The 12,483-nt window shown below is 38.6% G+C and overlaps 1 protein-coding gene across 1 annotated transcript in view; it reads right to left on the reverse strand.

Annotated features, from left to right (window-relative positions):
• The window catches only part of LOC146157122 (intermembrane lipid transfer protein VPS13D-like), an 84,199-nt gene that overhangs the window by 14,947 nt on the left and 56,769 nt on the right, over positions 1–12,483 (reverse strand). Inside the window, exons 61-72 of the mRNA XM_083388398.1 lie at positions 11,651–11,774; positions 10,536–10,801; positions 9,534–9,750; positions 8,508–8,672; positions 7,643–7,806; positions 7,122–7,227; positions 6,751–6,867; positions 5,240–5,435; positions 4,479–4,686; positions 2,883–3,055; positions 1,616–1,904; positions 906–1,066 (exon numbers count right to left, since the gene is read on the reverse strand). Of these exons, the coding sequence (XP_083244524.1) occupies positions 906–1,066; positions 1,616–1,904; positions 2,883–3,055; positions 4,479–4,686; positions 5,240–5,435; positions 6,751–6,867; positions 7,122–7,227; positions 7,643–7,806; positions 8,508–8,672; positions 9,534–9,750; positions 10,536–10,801; positions 11,651–11,774 (2,186 nt within the window). The remainder of the gene's footprint in view (positions 1–905; positions 1,067–1,615; positions 1,905–2,882; positions 3,056–4,478; positions 4,687–5,239; positions 5,436–6,750; positions 6,868–7,121; positions 7,228–7,642; positions 7,807–8,507; positions 8,673–9,533; positions 9,751–10,535; positions 10,802–11,650; positions 11,775–12,483) is intronic.

Consider the following 12,483-nt stretch of genomic DNA (forward strand, 5'->3'; position numbering starts at 1 on the left):
CTCTATATGACTTTTTTGGATGTGTTGTCAAATATATTAAAATTAACGTTTTAGAAATATTGACACTTCCGTGTAAACCGTCGTTGGACACCGGTCGCGTGTATAGTGACATCAAGTTGGGCAACGAAGTGGGTTGTCAATTACTCCTTTTGGGTAAATACGGCGGGCGTTACCCGTTTTCAGCTCTATGACTTTTTAGGATGTGTTATCAAAATTAAAACTAACGTTTTAGAATTATTGAGAAGTCAGTGCACACCGTCTTTGGACAACGTTCACGTGTATAATGACGTCAGGTTGGCCAGGCAGTGTGGTAAGATACGGAAAATAACTTCCTACACACAACATACATTTACTTTTTTAACAATAAAAATTGACCAATTATAACAAAATTAAAACAACATTCGAGTGTCTTGTGCTTAAGCCAGTTACAAATGTTCGAAAAAATATGGGCATTAAAATGGGATTCTATAGGTCTTGGTTGTCTGACTTACTTTTGTCACGCAGTACACTGGCTTTTATATGACATTGCCATACATCCATAACATTACGACAAAAGCCTACAAATAAGTTTTCGATTTCGCTCAAGGATATAATCTGTTTTGGAGCATAATAAAGACCGCAGTTGACAAGAGAGACGTAGAATGAACACCAATGCCCATAAAAAGTACAGAAGTATTCGAATTACGTTGTTTTAGATCTTTTTTAACCTTTGTGGTTCAAATTGGATTCCATAATGAAGTAGGTAGCATTTTGCGCAAATCGAATAATTGATCTTTATTCACTTACAAAGTGGCAGTGAAAGCACGAGTCTAATGCATATTATACCGTGAAGGCAGAAAGGAATAGAGTTAAAGACCATTCTCTCAACCGGTGTAGTCAAAATCACAATGACAAAACAGACTTACAGTCGACTGGAGGAAGGCTGTCTCACAGCGTGGACGGAGATGAGAGGATCTGTGGAAGAGCTCCCGGGATTTTTCGATGAAGATGATGAAGTGGAAGAGTAAGTGGATGCTCGAGGACACAACATCACCGGGATCTGGCCGTCCAACAACTGGTTGTCGATCTAGACCAGTAGGAGTTTCTTGCAAGCGAATTGAATTGGTCGTTGTATTTAAAACTATACGCCACACGTATTGTATGTATGTAGGGAAGCAAATAACATGGCATACATTGTGACCGAGACTTAAGTCTTTGACACCTTTTTGCGGGTGTTTTTTTTTAAAGGGCCAAAGTAGAGATGTTCGTTGATACCCGAAGGATTTATTTTTCCGAAGTCAGAAAAATGTACGTTTAATTTCAAACCATTTGTCCACTTAACGACCACATAACCCAAATATTGCAATATAGCAGTTTGCAAACAAATGCAATTCGCCGTTGTAGGGACGCTAGCGAAATACCAACGCGAGCAACGCGTGCATACTGCAGGGCAGTAGACTCATAGAGTGCGACAACGAAATACAGGTACAAAATTGATACGATGGTCGAACTCCATGACATTTACCATTAAACAATTGGCATAAAATAGCATATAAAGATTGTAAACCTAAAGCCGGCGCATTTTTTCTCCACTGTGCTGAAAAACTGGTTATAAAAGCACAACAAACATGCTCACCTGCAGCTTCTTAACCTTCAGCGAGAAGGTCTGTTCACCGGGAACCACCGACACGTCCATCTGAACCCCGTTCATCGTCAGGTAAAGTAGCTCCTCAGGCGCGTTGCTTACCAGGGAAATCCCCACCCCATGGGGCATGCTCACCGACGCCGTCAACCTCAGCGCGCTCTGCTGCCTCCCACCGGCGCCCATGACGTCACTTCCGCCCGGTCCTTCGTCGACGAGCAGCTTGTCGGATTCGAGAATCGTCCAGTCGGAGTTCATGGCGAAGATGCCGGCGCGCTTTTGCCTGAAGTGTTTAAAGGTTGCGGTTTATGTGAATGCAATAATAAGCCAACTATGGCACCTTGGAAGTGTCGATCACGTGAAAGGTATACTTCTTTAAGAGCAGTGGTGGGCAATTTTTTACAGGGAACCGTATTTGAGTAAAAAGTGTCTTGAAGGGCCGGGTTAGGAATGGGGTCTGAGTTGCATTATGCATATACTATAACAAAGGTTGTCTTTTTCAGCCAGTGGACCACTTTAAGTGCTATTAAAATAAAATCTCCCCTTACAAAAACAGCGCCTGCAAATATGTCATAACGGAAATAATATGACCTCACGTAGCGCATTGTGACGTAAAATGAGGAACTGTACACTTTAGTCATGAGTTTTGCTTTGCCAGCGAAAAACACCTGCACTTTTTTAGATTTTTATGTTGGCTCTCTTTATAACTTGCACATATGTATTTCGCGAATTGTTCTATTTTACACCTTTTACCCCTTAATAAAATAAGCCTTTATTTGGTTAATTTAATAATTATTTTAGTTTAAAACAATGCTCGGCAACCTTTTTCGAAACAAGTCGTAGGTGGCTTAAAATTGACTTTGGACCACCCCACTACCTTTTCTCATTCTTTTAACCATGCTTTGAATTTAGCCTTATTTCAGGCATCGGTCAAGCGAAACGATATGTGCATGAAACTCAGAGAAAAGGGGCGCTGGCCCTTGTAAAATATTTAACAGAAAAGAAAAAGATTGTTTGCACCAATAATACAAAAAATGACTTTGACTTTAAACAATTCACCCAATTGCGCCTTCTCACACAAATACCATTTCCCCCCTGGAAATTTCCCCCTAGTGAGGATTTTCCGTTCTTAAAAAAATTAAAAGCCAGAGAAAAAAGAATAACGCAAAAGAAACTAAAATACCAGACAGTGTATTCAAAACAGTCTGCGAAAAATTTAGACGCGCGAAAACAACTGTCGTTTTCTAGTTTTTTCTCTTGCCTGATGTCGACTATCCGGAGCACCCGGGTGGGTCCGTCGCGCACCACCTTGAGGGAGAGGCATCCACTTCCCGAGATCATCTTCCTCCGGGAGCAGAGCTCACGCGGGAGCGGCACACGACGCCGATCGAAAGTGGCCAGCACAGCTAAGCTTCCCACAGTCAAGTCGCTTGCCTAGGAAGAAAGACTTCGAACGTCGAGGATGTAATGGGTCACAAGCTTTACTTGAAATATCGATAAGTGCAATGGAGTTTGATAATGAATTGCAAAGCCAAAAAAGGTCGAGTAGATCGACATCATCTTGACTAAGACGTTTAAATACGTGCTTGTATCATCTTCAGTTAAATGTCATTAACGACGTTTCGGGCTTTGCAATTCATTTCCAAGCTACGTTACAGGTCTGTGCATAGTGTACCAAAGTCTGATATGCTTCTTTTAATTAGTACACCGAAAGCGTACTTTTATCATTGAATAAATATTTGTTTTAAGTTAACTCTTTTAATTATAGGTGATCCCAACCTGTGCGCCGTTTCGAATGCTCAATGGTTCTAAAAGTGATTTTGGGTTATTTTTAATTGCAATTTTTGCTCATTTCATAAGTTTCTAAAGATTGTTTATAGTTGATGAACGATGTTTAGTGTTTACATTTCATTAATAGCTTAGCTTTAGTTAGTCTTCTGACATTCTAGTTAACTATTTCGCGAAAATGCGAGTACGGGTGCCGACGCACCTCACACATGTTTTTGTAGGGTGCTGCAAGCCAAAACAGTTACGAACCATTGTCAAGACAATAGGTACAGAAATTGCTAAAACCGAGCTTAAAATTCGATCCGTCAAACACATACTCATGTTAACTCTTATTAGCTTGAAAAGGTTACCATACAAATAGGGAGGTCCGATAATATCGGACCGGATCCGATACCCGATGCTTAGTGGTAGAATCGGTTCTCGTCCGATACTATCGGCAGTGTTGACTTGACTTAAGTCTTTTAGACAAATGACTTGTGTTAAAATTAAGTGATTGTATTAAGCATTGGGTTAAATATCTTAATTCATTTACATAAACAATTTGCTTGTTTTCGTTGTGTTTTGAAAATTTTTAAGTCGAGTTATTCCCCATAATCGAGCTAGTTTACCAATTTTAGTAGTTTAACGTTTAATATTTATAACGAGGACTTTACTTGGAATTGACTCGCTATAATTATGACTCAACTTAAGTCATTTCACAATAACTTGTTTACAACATTGGGTAATGGGTATGGATACCGATCCGATAACAAATTGATTTGTGCACAATAGCCATGTTCGGCGATGTAATGTGAAGTTTTTCTCTTTAAAAGGTACATTTCTGAGAAAACTTTACATTAAACTTCCTAACTCTAAAGCAAATTTCGGCCAAATACCTTGAAAATCATTACCACTTCAATTTCATCAATTTTGCTTTTGGGACAATGGTAAGTATGAAGTAATTTCGTATCTGGTCAAATGGGGATACTTTTTATAAAGAATTTTGGATATCGGAATGAACAATCTCAAACATCTGGCAACCCCTATTACAAACAAGGCATGAAGTAATCTCAATTTTTCAAGCTCTTACCCGTACACAGAGGTTGCCGTGCTTGCACTGAAGCCGTCCGTCGTCGCAAAACGACCAGGTCTGCGTCGACCTTCGTCTTTCGTCGGTCTGCTTCAGCGCGAGGGGAATCCCCTCGTCAAGGCTCCTCGCCACCGTGACGGCCATTTCGCAAATGTCCAGCACTAATCCGACGTTGCGCGAACGCGAACTGGAAAATAATAATCGACTGCTCCTAATCGAAGGAATTTAAGTCTAACATTACCTTTAAACTATGGCTGTTCAGTGTATGTGTTATAAGAATAATTTTGGAGCATACTGGTTGGAGGTTGTAGAAAGACGTAGTAAGAATATCAAAGCCCATGCTGAAGTACGTTTTCAACAGACTTTGATAAAAATTAAATTGATCGTGCAAGTATTCTTTGGTTTCGTTTAATTTAAAGTATAGAACATGAATATTTGTCTTACTACATTGTATTTATAGATTGAAATTGAGTTATGAATGCACCTGACTAAGCCATTATGAGTTTAACAAATAAAGTTTCGGTATCACATGAGATTTTTTTTAAAAAGGCTTTGCTTTCGAGTTGAAGTATAAAATTTAAGGCATAATGGAAAAGCTAAGGAGATTTGTATCATTTTCAATGTGAGGATTGTTCGCAGGTTTGACAGGTTTATTATGTTAACCATAAAGTTGCACACTTACTCAACAAACCAATGATTCACGTACAAACTAGATTCTTTTATCGAAAGCCTTTCTAACAACATTAGCGGAATAGACCTACTCTGTGTCCTTATCGGGAGGGGCCGATCCAACGTGAAAGATGCGCCCTTCGCTGGTCATCCTCCAAAGCTGCGATCTCTTCCCGGTGCGGAGCGGCTGGAGGCTAATCACGTGAGTTGAGTAGGATGAGGAGGACGCGAACCTTGATCCGCCTTGAACATCCAGCACCAGGATCGAGCCGCAGTCATGCTGGGCGGCTGTCCGAAAAAACGAGGCACGTCTTAGAGCTAAAGATACTGTCTACTTTAGTGCATTTAGTTATCATTCAATTGTAACGATTACTCATTTAAAGTTTATGAAAACATGCCGGAAAGCTATTTTTCGTATAAAAAACGCAGTTGAAATTTGACAGTCAAACCATGACCACTAACTTTTAAACTGTACACTGATTTATTTATCGCTAATCCAAAAAAAAAAACGATTTCAGGTGTAGGATAAATTTTTTTTTCAAAGATTTTAACCAAAATCTGAATTTTTAAATGGACGGTTAATACTGAACCAAATGTGCTTAGATTTGGTTTGTAGGGTTTTTAGACGCAACCTAAGAATTCCAGGGGGTACCCACTAAAATTAGATAAAAAAGTGTTCTTTGAACAACCCTACTAGACAGTTTTAAACAAATAGAAAACCAAAACCCTGATCGTCTAATTACGTGCCTCTTAACACGTTGGCCGCGAAGTTCTTAAAGGTAAGATTTATATGATTAAATAAATCCCGTACAAGGGTAAACACTGTCAATCCCTCGCCAGCAAAAAACACCGAGTATTCTACCTTTTTGTTTATTACTTCAATGTACCTACAGGAAAAAAAATATATATATATGTATGTAAAACTGCAATAGACACACCTGCGCCAAAATCCAAGACTTGTTACTAAATTTGAATGAGCTAATGTCCTGAAGTTAAGTTTGTTTTAACGTATGACAAAAGGGTTGCCAAGTGGCACCCTTTAAAAACCAAAGTGGCTCCCTGAGCTCGACAGTCTTAAACATATAGAAAACCAAAACCGTCTAATTTATTGGTTCATAACAAGTTGGCCGCGAAGCTCTTAGTGGTAAGATTTATTTAATTAAATAAATATCTATTGTATTAAGTTTAACTGTTTTGGACCTGGTGAAAACCAAAATACTATTTTACATTCTTGAATTTACAAAATTGTTGCCTAAACTAACCTGTTTATAGTGAGACAAGTATCTTAATTCCCAACTAAATTCAAAATTTCTTTAGTTGGCAAAGTCTAGTTTAAATGTTTGCATTTACAAGGCCACTTTGTTGAAATATGTAAAAGTACAAGTGGAATAAACTACTTGACCCTCTGGCAGGTTTAAAAATGTTCTGTGACTTTTAGAAATGGTGAACACCCTGAACCTAATTGATCGAGTGTTACGCTATCACGGGTTTTTACATGAACTGTTATTGCTGATTTATAAGCCCATAGTTAATCTAACAAACACGTGCGTCCTTATAAATGGCATTGTTAAACAAAACAAAGCAGGCCATGCTCGTTACTAACCGGAGTAGAAGGTTTGTTGGGGTGACAGACCCACGGTGATGTAAATGAAGTTCTCGTAATAGAGCTGTTTTTCGACTCCAATGTTGCTCATATCCAACGTGGCTTGTTGCGAACTACCTAAATGGCGGAAAGAAAAATAACGGCGTTTTGGTGTGTAGTAAAATAAACAATAAAAAGTGCTTATATGTGATAATGTTGTAATATAGTTTTCGTTTGTTTGTCTTTTTTTTTAAATATTTTTTTCGTTGGACAAATTTAAGCTTATGTTGGATACATTTTCTAGTAAAACATGTAAAGGTTGAAGATTCAACTAAACATACAAGCAAAGGTCCACCACCTTTTAAGGGTTGGCACAAAACCATCAAAGTTACCTTTAACGCTGCACTGCAGGTTATAGGGATAAGACGGTTCGTCGCAAGCATAAGCAAGCTGGCTCTCGGCAGGTACTTCAGTGTTGTAGCTCTCGTCAGCACCGACCTATGCAGCAATAGTTACAGGCTTTTATATAAAATAACCGCTTAAAGAAGCACTATCCGCTACTTGAGTAATAGAAATTGGCTGAATCGATTTCAGAACTGTCGATTTAACTATTATCTATAATTAAAATGTAATATCGTGCAAACAAAAACTGCAGATTATTTTTTTTTACTTTTACTTAAGTTTGCGCTTTAAGAAAAAAAACTGACTTTCGCGACACACTGTGCATGTTGGTTTCTAATAAATTTGAAATTTGGACGTCACTTTACTTAAAAAATCGACACTGACAACTGCAACAAAACAACTATTGGTGCTAAATAAACAATTCGAAATTGTGATCGATAAAAAGTTTATACCATTAACAGCAGATTGATTCTACAAAAAAACGCACAGAACAACATGAAAAATCATAAACCTGTTTAAAGATGACAGGAGCCGACGAAACGTTGTCGATCCGGAGCGGCGGAGGCACGAGAGAAGGGTCGGCGTCGCCAAGCGAAATGTGGTAGGTGGCGTTCACCAGGGTCACCTCGACGCTCAGGAAAATGCAATGCGGTGCAAGCGGGTGAACAGATTCGTCTGTTCAGAAAAGCAACAAGATTATAGGGACTAGATATAAGCCCAAATAGAGGACTTAATATGTCGTAATTTTGTTTAATTGTTTAATAAAAATCATCCCAAACATACTAAATTTTATCCTTAATGTCGTACGCTTAGCCCATTTCGACATAAATAGTAGAAAGATTTGAGATTTCTTTAAAACAAGCAGGAAAAAAAATCTTTGGGTCACACAGTTATTTAGAGCTGAGCTGAAATCTCGAAACAGTTCATTAATTTTTTAAGACAGTCTTTTATTAAAGTTATGAATCCGCAAAGCGTTCCACGTAACCAATTATAATAGAGATGTAAGATCGCTCAAAATTGAAACAGTTGGAATCGATTCGAAAGGACAGCATAAACAACAAATTCGTATTTCTGTATTTAAATATAAAACTAAGTACAGAACTTAAATCGAAAATCAGTTTGTTTGGATGTTATAATATGATAAATATATTTCGCTATTAAAAGCATTATCAGTATCTAAAATATAGCACAATATAAGTCGAAGTACGCAAATCAAAAAAAAAAGAATCGGTTTACTAAGTTCTGTACTTAGTTTAATCTTTATCATTATTGTGCATCCAGATTCGTTTGTCACCATTGGGATTCAGACATATTCTATAATTCGAAAAAAAAACTCTGATTATTTCTGTATTTGTCTTCATACGCTTGCTACCCACGGATAAGTTCTCTGCCGGCGCCGGCCAGTCGTAGAGCCACGTGAAAGGCGTCGGTTCGATCGATGAAGAAACCTCCCGACCAGTGGCAGGCAGGTTCGTCTGCGAGTCGCACGCAAAGCAACGTGTCCAAGTCGACCCGCGGCCAGTGGAACACCACACTCGAACCTGGATGGGCGAGAGTTAAACAAAACAGTTATATTCGAAAGTCGACAGGCCAATAAAGTAAAAAGTAAAAAGTCGAAAAGTTACAAACAAATAGACCGGAGAACTGTGTGGATTAAGCGGATAGAAAGTGCTTTAGAAGTATAGAATACATAGAAAAGAAAAAACCTAAAGAAATGCCATAAAAACGTGCTTTAGAAAAGTTATATAAAAAATAAATGGAAAAAACGAATTATTATATTCACACAGTCTTGTCTTGTAATCGAGCCCTTTTTTCATTATTTAGTTTATTTTCTTTAAATAGATTAAACCCAAAATGAAATAAACTGTATAAAAAATGAGCTTAACCAGGCCAGCATAAAAGAGAATCTCAAATTAAAAGCGACAGCAGCCAGCTTTTCTTCTAAACCAACCAAAAAATAAACGAAAATAGTCTGTCGCACACAAGTGTCTATCAAACTGACAGGAAGCAATGTATGCAGGCTGCAAATAGCAAACACTATACCAGGGATGTTTTAACAGGGGTCCACAGACCCCATGGGGTACATGAACTAGTTTTAGGAGGTCGATGAAGGTCTAATTAAAGTATTAGTATATATTTAAAAAGTATCAAATTTTCAAAGAAAAGAATTTAATCAAAAATAAAACGTTTTTGCACTGAATGTAGTTTAGACACCATTTCACTTTCACATTTTTCGGACCGAAAACAGCGTTTTTAAATTCTGTTTGTATTGTGACGTAAATTCATGACGTCATCTATAAAATTTTTTTACCGACTTTGGTCCATGCGGAGCAAAAAAAACATTTAGGTGTCCGCGGTAAAAATAGTTTAAGAACCCCTGCACTATACGTTTAAGGCCGCACCTGGCACGATGGTGAGATGGAAGTTGGTGCCGGCGCTGTCGGCCGAGTAGGAGATGGTGTGGCGCTGGGCGAAGCTGAGTCGGCGTGCTTTGGTGCGGTTTAGAAGCAGGAAACGGGGCGCCACGGTGACGATGTGGGTGTGCAAGTAGCGACCCCAGCCCCGACGAACGCTGATCCCGATGTAGAACTCGCGATTCGGCGTCCCGTCGTTTGTAACCTGTGGGAGAGCGGGTCGTGTAGGCTTTTGGGCTGGACGGGTATTTGGGAAGAAGCTTTTGTGTGTAATGTACATTATGCACGGGTCTGTAATGTAGCGTGATGATAAATTGCAAAGCCAAAAAGGCCGAGTAGGTCGACATCATCTTGATTAAAACGTTTCGCTAAGTTAATGTTAACTAAAGATGATACAAGATCGTATCGATTAAGATGATGTCGATCTACTCGGCCTTTTTGGCTTTGCAATTTATTATCAAGCTATTTTGTAATGTAGTAAATCGTGTGATTTAGAAAATAAACAAGTCGCATTCAAATCGTTTGAAGAAAATTATGAAGGTCAAAGTTCACACTGACCTAGCTCACTAATAAAGGCACGTTTTTTGTCTTTTACCTCGAAGCAGTTTTGAGTTGTAAACTCAACTTTTTAAATAAAAGAGACGCATCACTAGAAATCGGTAATCTCAGGCGAGAAACAAAGAATCTCTATTCCTGTGCGTTAATCTTGCCGCTTATCCCGTTTTTGCGACTCCATTTTTGGAGAAAAACAAGAATCAAATAACGTTTACGCCACGCGGGTCGTAATAAGTGATTACAGTTGTTAAACGAACATTACGCTATTTGGCCTTTACCAAGTCACTCAAAAAGTAATAGCAACTCAAAAAATCAACCAAAATGTTAACGTAAATACACGAATCGAAGTAAACAAACTTCTGTAGATCTAGCCATGCGCGCCCATGCACGACAGAACTCGTAAATAATAATATAGGAGTGCAACGGCCGACTTACGAGCTTAAGGTTCCTGGTGCACGAGCCGCCATCGGTCGAGAAACGCTCGCAGTAAGCGGGAATGGCACGCAGGCCGCCGTCGGCTCGTCGCTGGGCAAAGTCGTCGAGTTGGGCGTCCTTGCCAAGTCGCATCGTGCACAGGTAGGGACGGTCGCGGTTCGCGTAAGAGAACAGAAGCGGCTGAAGGCTGCGCGCTTGCTCGTGCGTGTCGTGCTGACCAGCGGCGATCACCTGACACTTGTCCTGACGAACCACGATTGGAAGTCCTGGAAGAAAGAGGCGGGTTTGCTTGTTTGACTCGAAGCGGCACTGCTTTGTGTAATAACCTAATTGAGTAATTAAGATGTCTTGTCTGTCTAAGGCAGGGGTTCTTGAAGTTTTTTTTACCGCAGACCCCTAAAAAGTATGATTGCTTCGCGTGGACGAGTGCAGACAAGGAATTTTAGAGGTGACATCATAAATTGATGTCACAATACAAACCGACTTCAAAAATATGCTGTTTCCGGTCTAAAAAATCTGAAAGCGCCATGGAGTCTGAATATACATTTAGTGCAAAAACGTTTTATTTTTAATTTAACACCTTACTTTAAAAAATGATTACTTTTCAAGTATAGACTAATATTTCAATTAGGGCTTCATTGACCCTCTAAAACTATAGTTCACATACCCTCAAGGGGTCCATGGACCAAGTTTCGGTAAAACAATAAACTAAAAAAAATGCTGAACGCTTAATGGCTGCATGCACGCCAGATAAAAAAATAATTTTAAATTTCGGGTGATTAAAAGCGCAAAAAATAATGCAAGTAAAACATGATGGGCGTTAACTTTAATCGTACAATAATATAACAAAATTGCCAGATCTAATCAAGCTGAACCAAGTTATACATCAATCATAAAGCTAAGGTAAATGTATATTTTTTCCTGTTAAAACGTGAAACGAACTGAACGTGAAAATCGTTGATTATAAAAAACGCTTAATTTATCACTAAACGTTATCTTTCAAAGGCAAATCAAAAAAATTTCGTATGATGCATCAGGAAGAAAGTTACTAAATTATGTGTGTGCGAAATTAAACCAGTAACATAATATTAAAGGCATTTTAGGTTTAATTTTACCGGTGTTGTTGACAATCCAGTATCCAGCCATGATAGATATTTTCACAGAGCAATTAAGGCGCCAAAGAATTCGCACGTTAAGTATCAGCGTGCGGTCGTTCTCGTCTTTGATTAGCATCCGCATCTGAAAAGTCGCAACAGCAGAAAGTTAAACATTTTTAGGTAATCGTTTTTCGTTATATACAAAATGAAATTCGTATTCTGAAAACCAACAACAATATAGTAGTATAGAGCAGTGCTTTTCAACCGGGTGTATTGTACCCCCAGGGTGTACCAGAATTGAAAGGGTGATGTACCACATCGATGGGGTGTACTGATCGGGGTGTACAAGATACCGCATTACAATATGCCTTTGATCTGGTATCATATTAAATAAACAGGTTTATTACCAGGCCGACTGGAGTGTACAATAATATCATGGCGCTATGTATTTAAGTGTACGTAGCGTGTAATGTACTATATATTCTATTTGTGACATAATAACCAAATATGTCTCTTGATAGCCGCTATTGTTGGGTACGAACTCGTTCTTCATAACGGTTAATAGTTTTGTTTGCAGTACAATAGGGTGTATGTTTCTATAAGTTTATTGCATTGCGTGGACAGGGGGGTACAAGTTCTTTAGTTAAAGTAAAAGTGTGTACGGTTCTAAAAAAGGTTGACAAGCACTGGTATAGAGTATTGTTGGTTGCGAATAATAAATCTTTTCGCTGTTAAAATTTTATTTTATCAATAATTTCTTGATCATTTGTTTGCAGAGAGTTGTGCCCTAATTGCTTTATAGAAGAAAATTAACAATGCTATTTTCTGGTTGCTAACTGCAAACTATAATA

The sequence above is a fragment of the Ascidiella aspersa genome, chromosome 4 (genome assembly GCF_963924565.1).
Source record: "Ascidiella aspersa chromosome 4, kaAscAspe10.2, whole genome shotgun sequence".
Lineage (NCBI taxonomy): Eukaryota > Metazoa > Chordata > Ascidiacea > Phlebobranchia > Ascidiidae > Ascidiella > Ascidiella aspersa.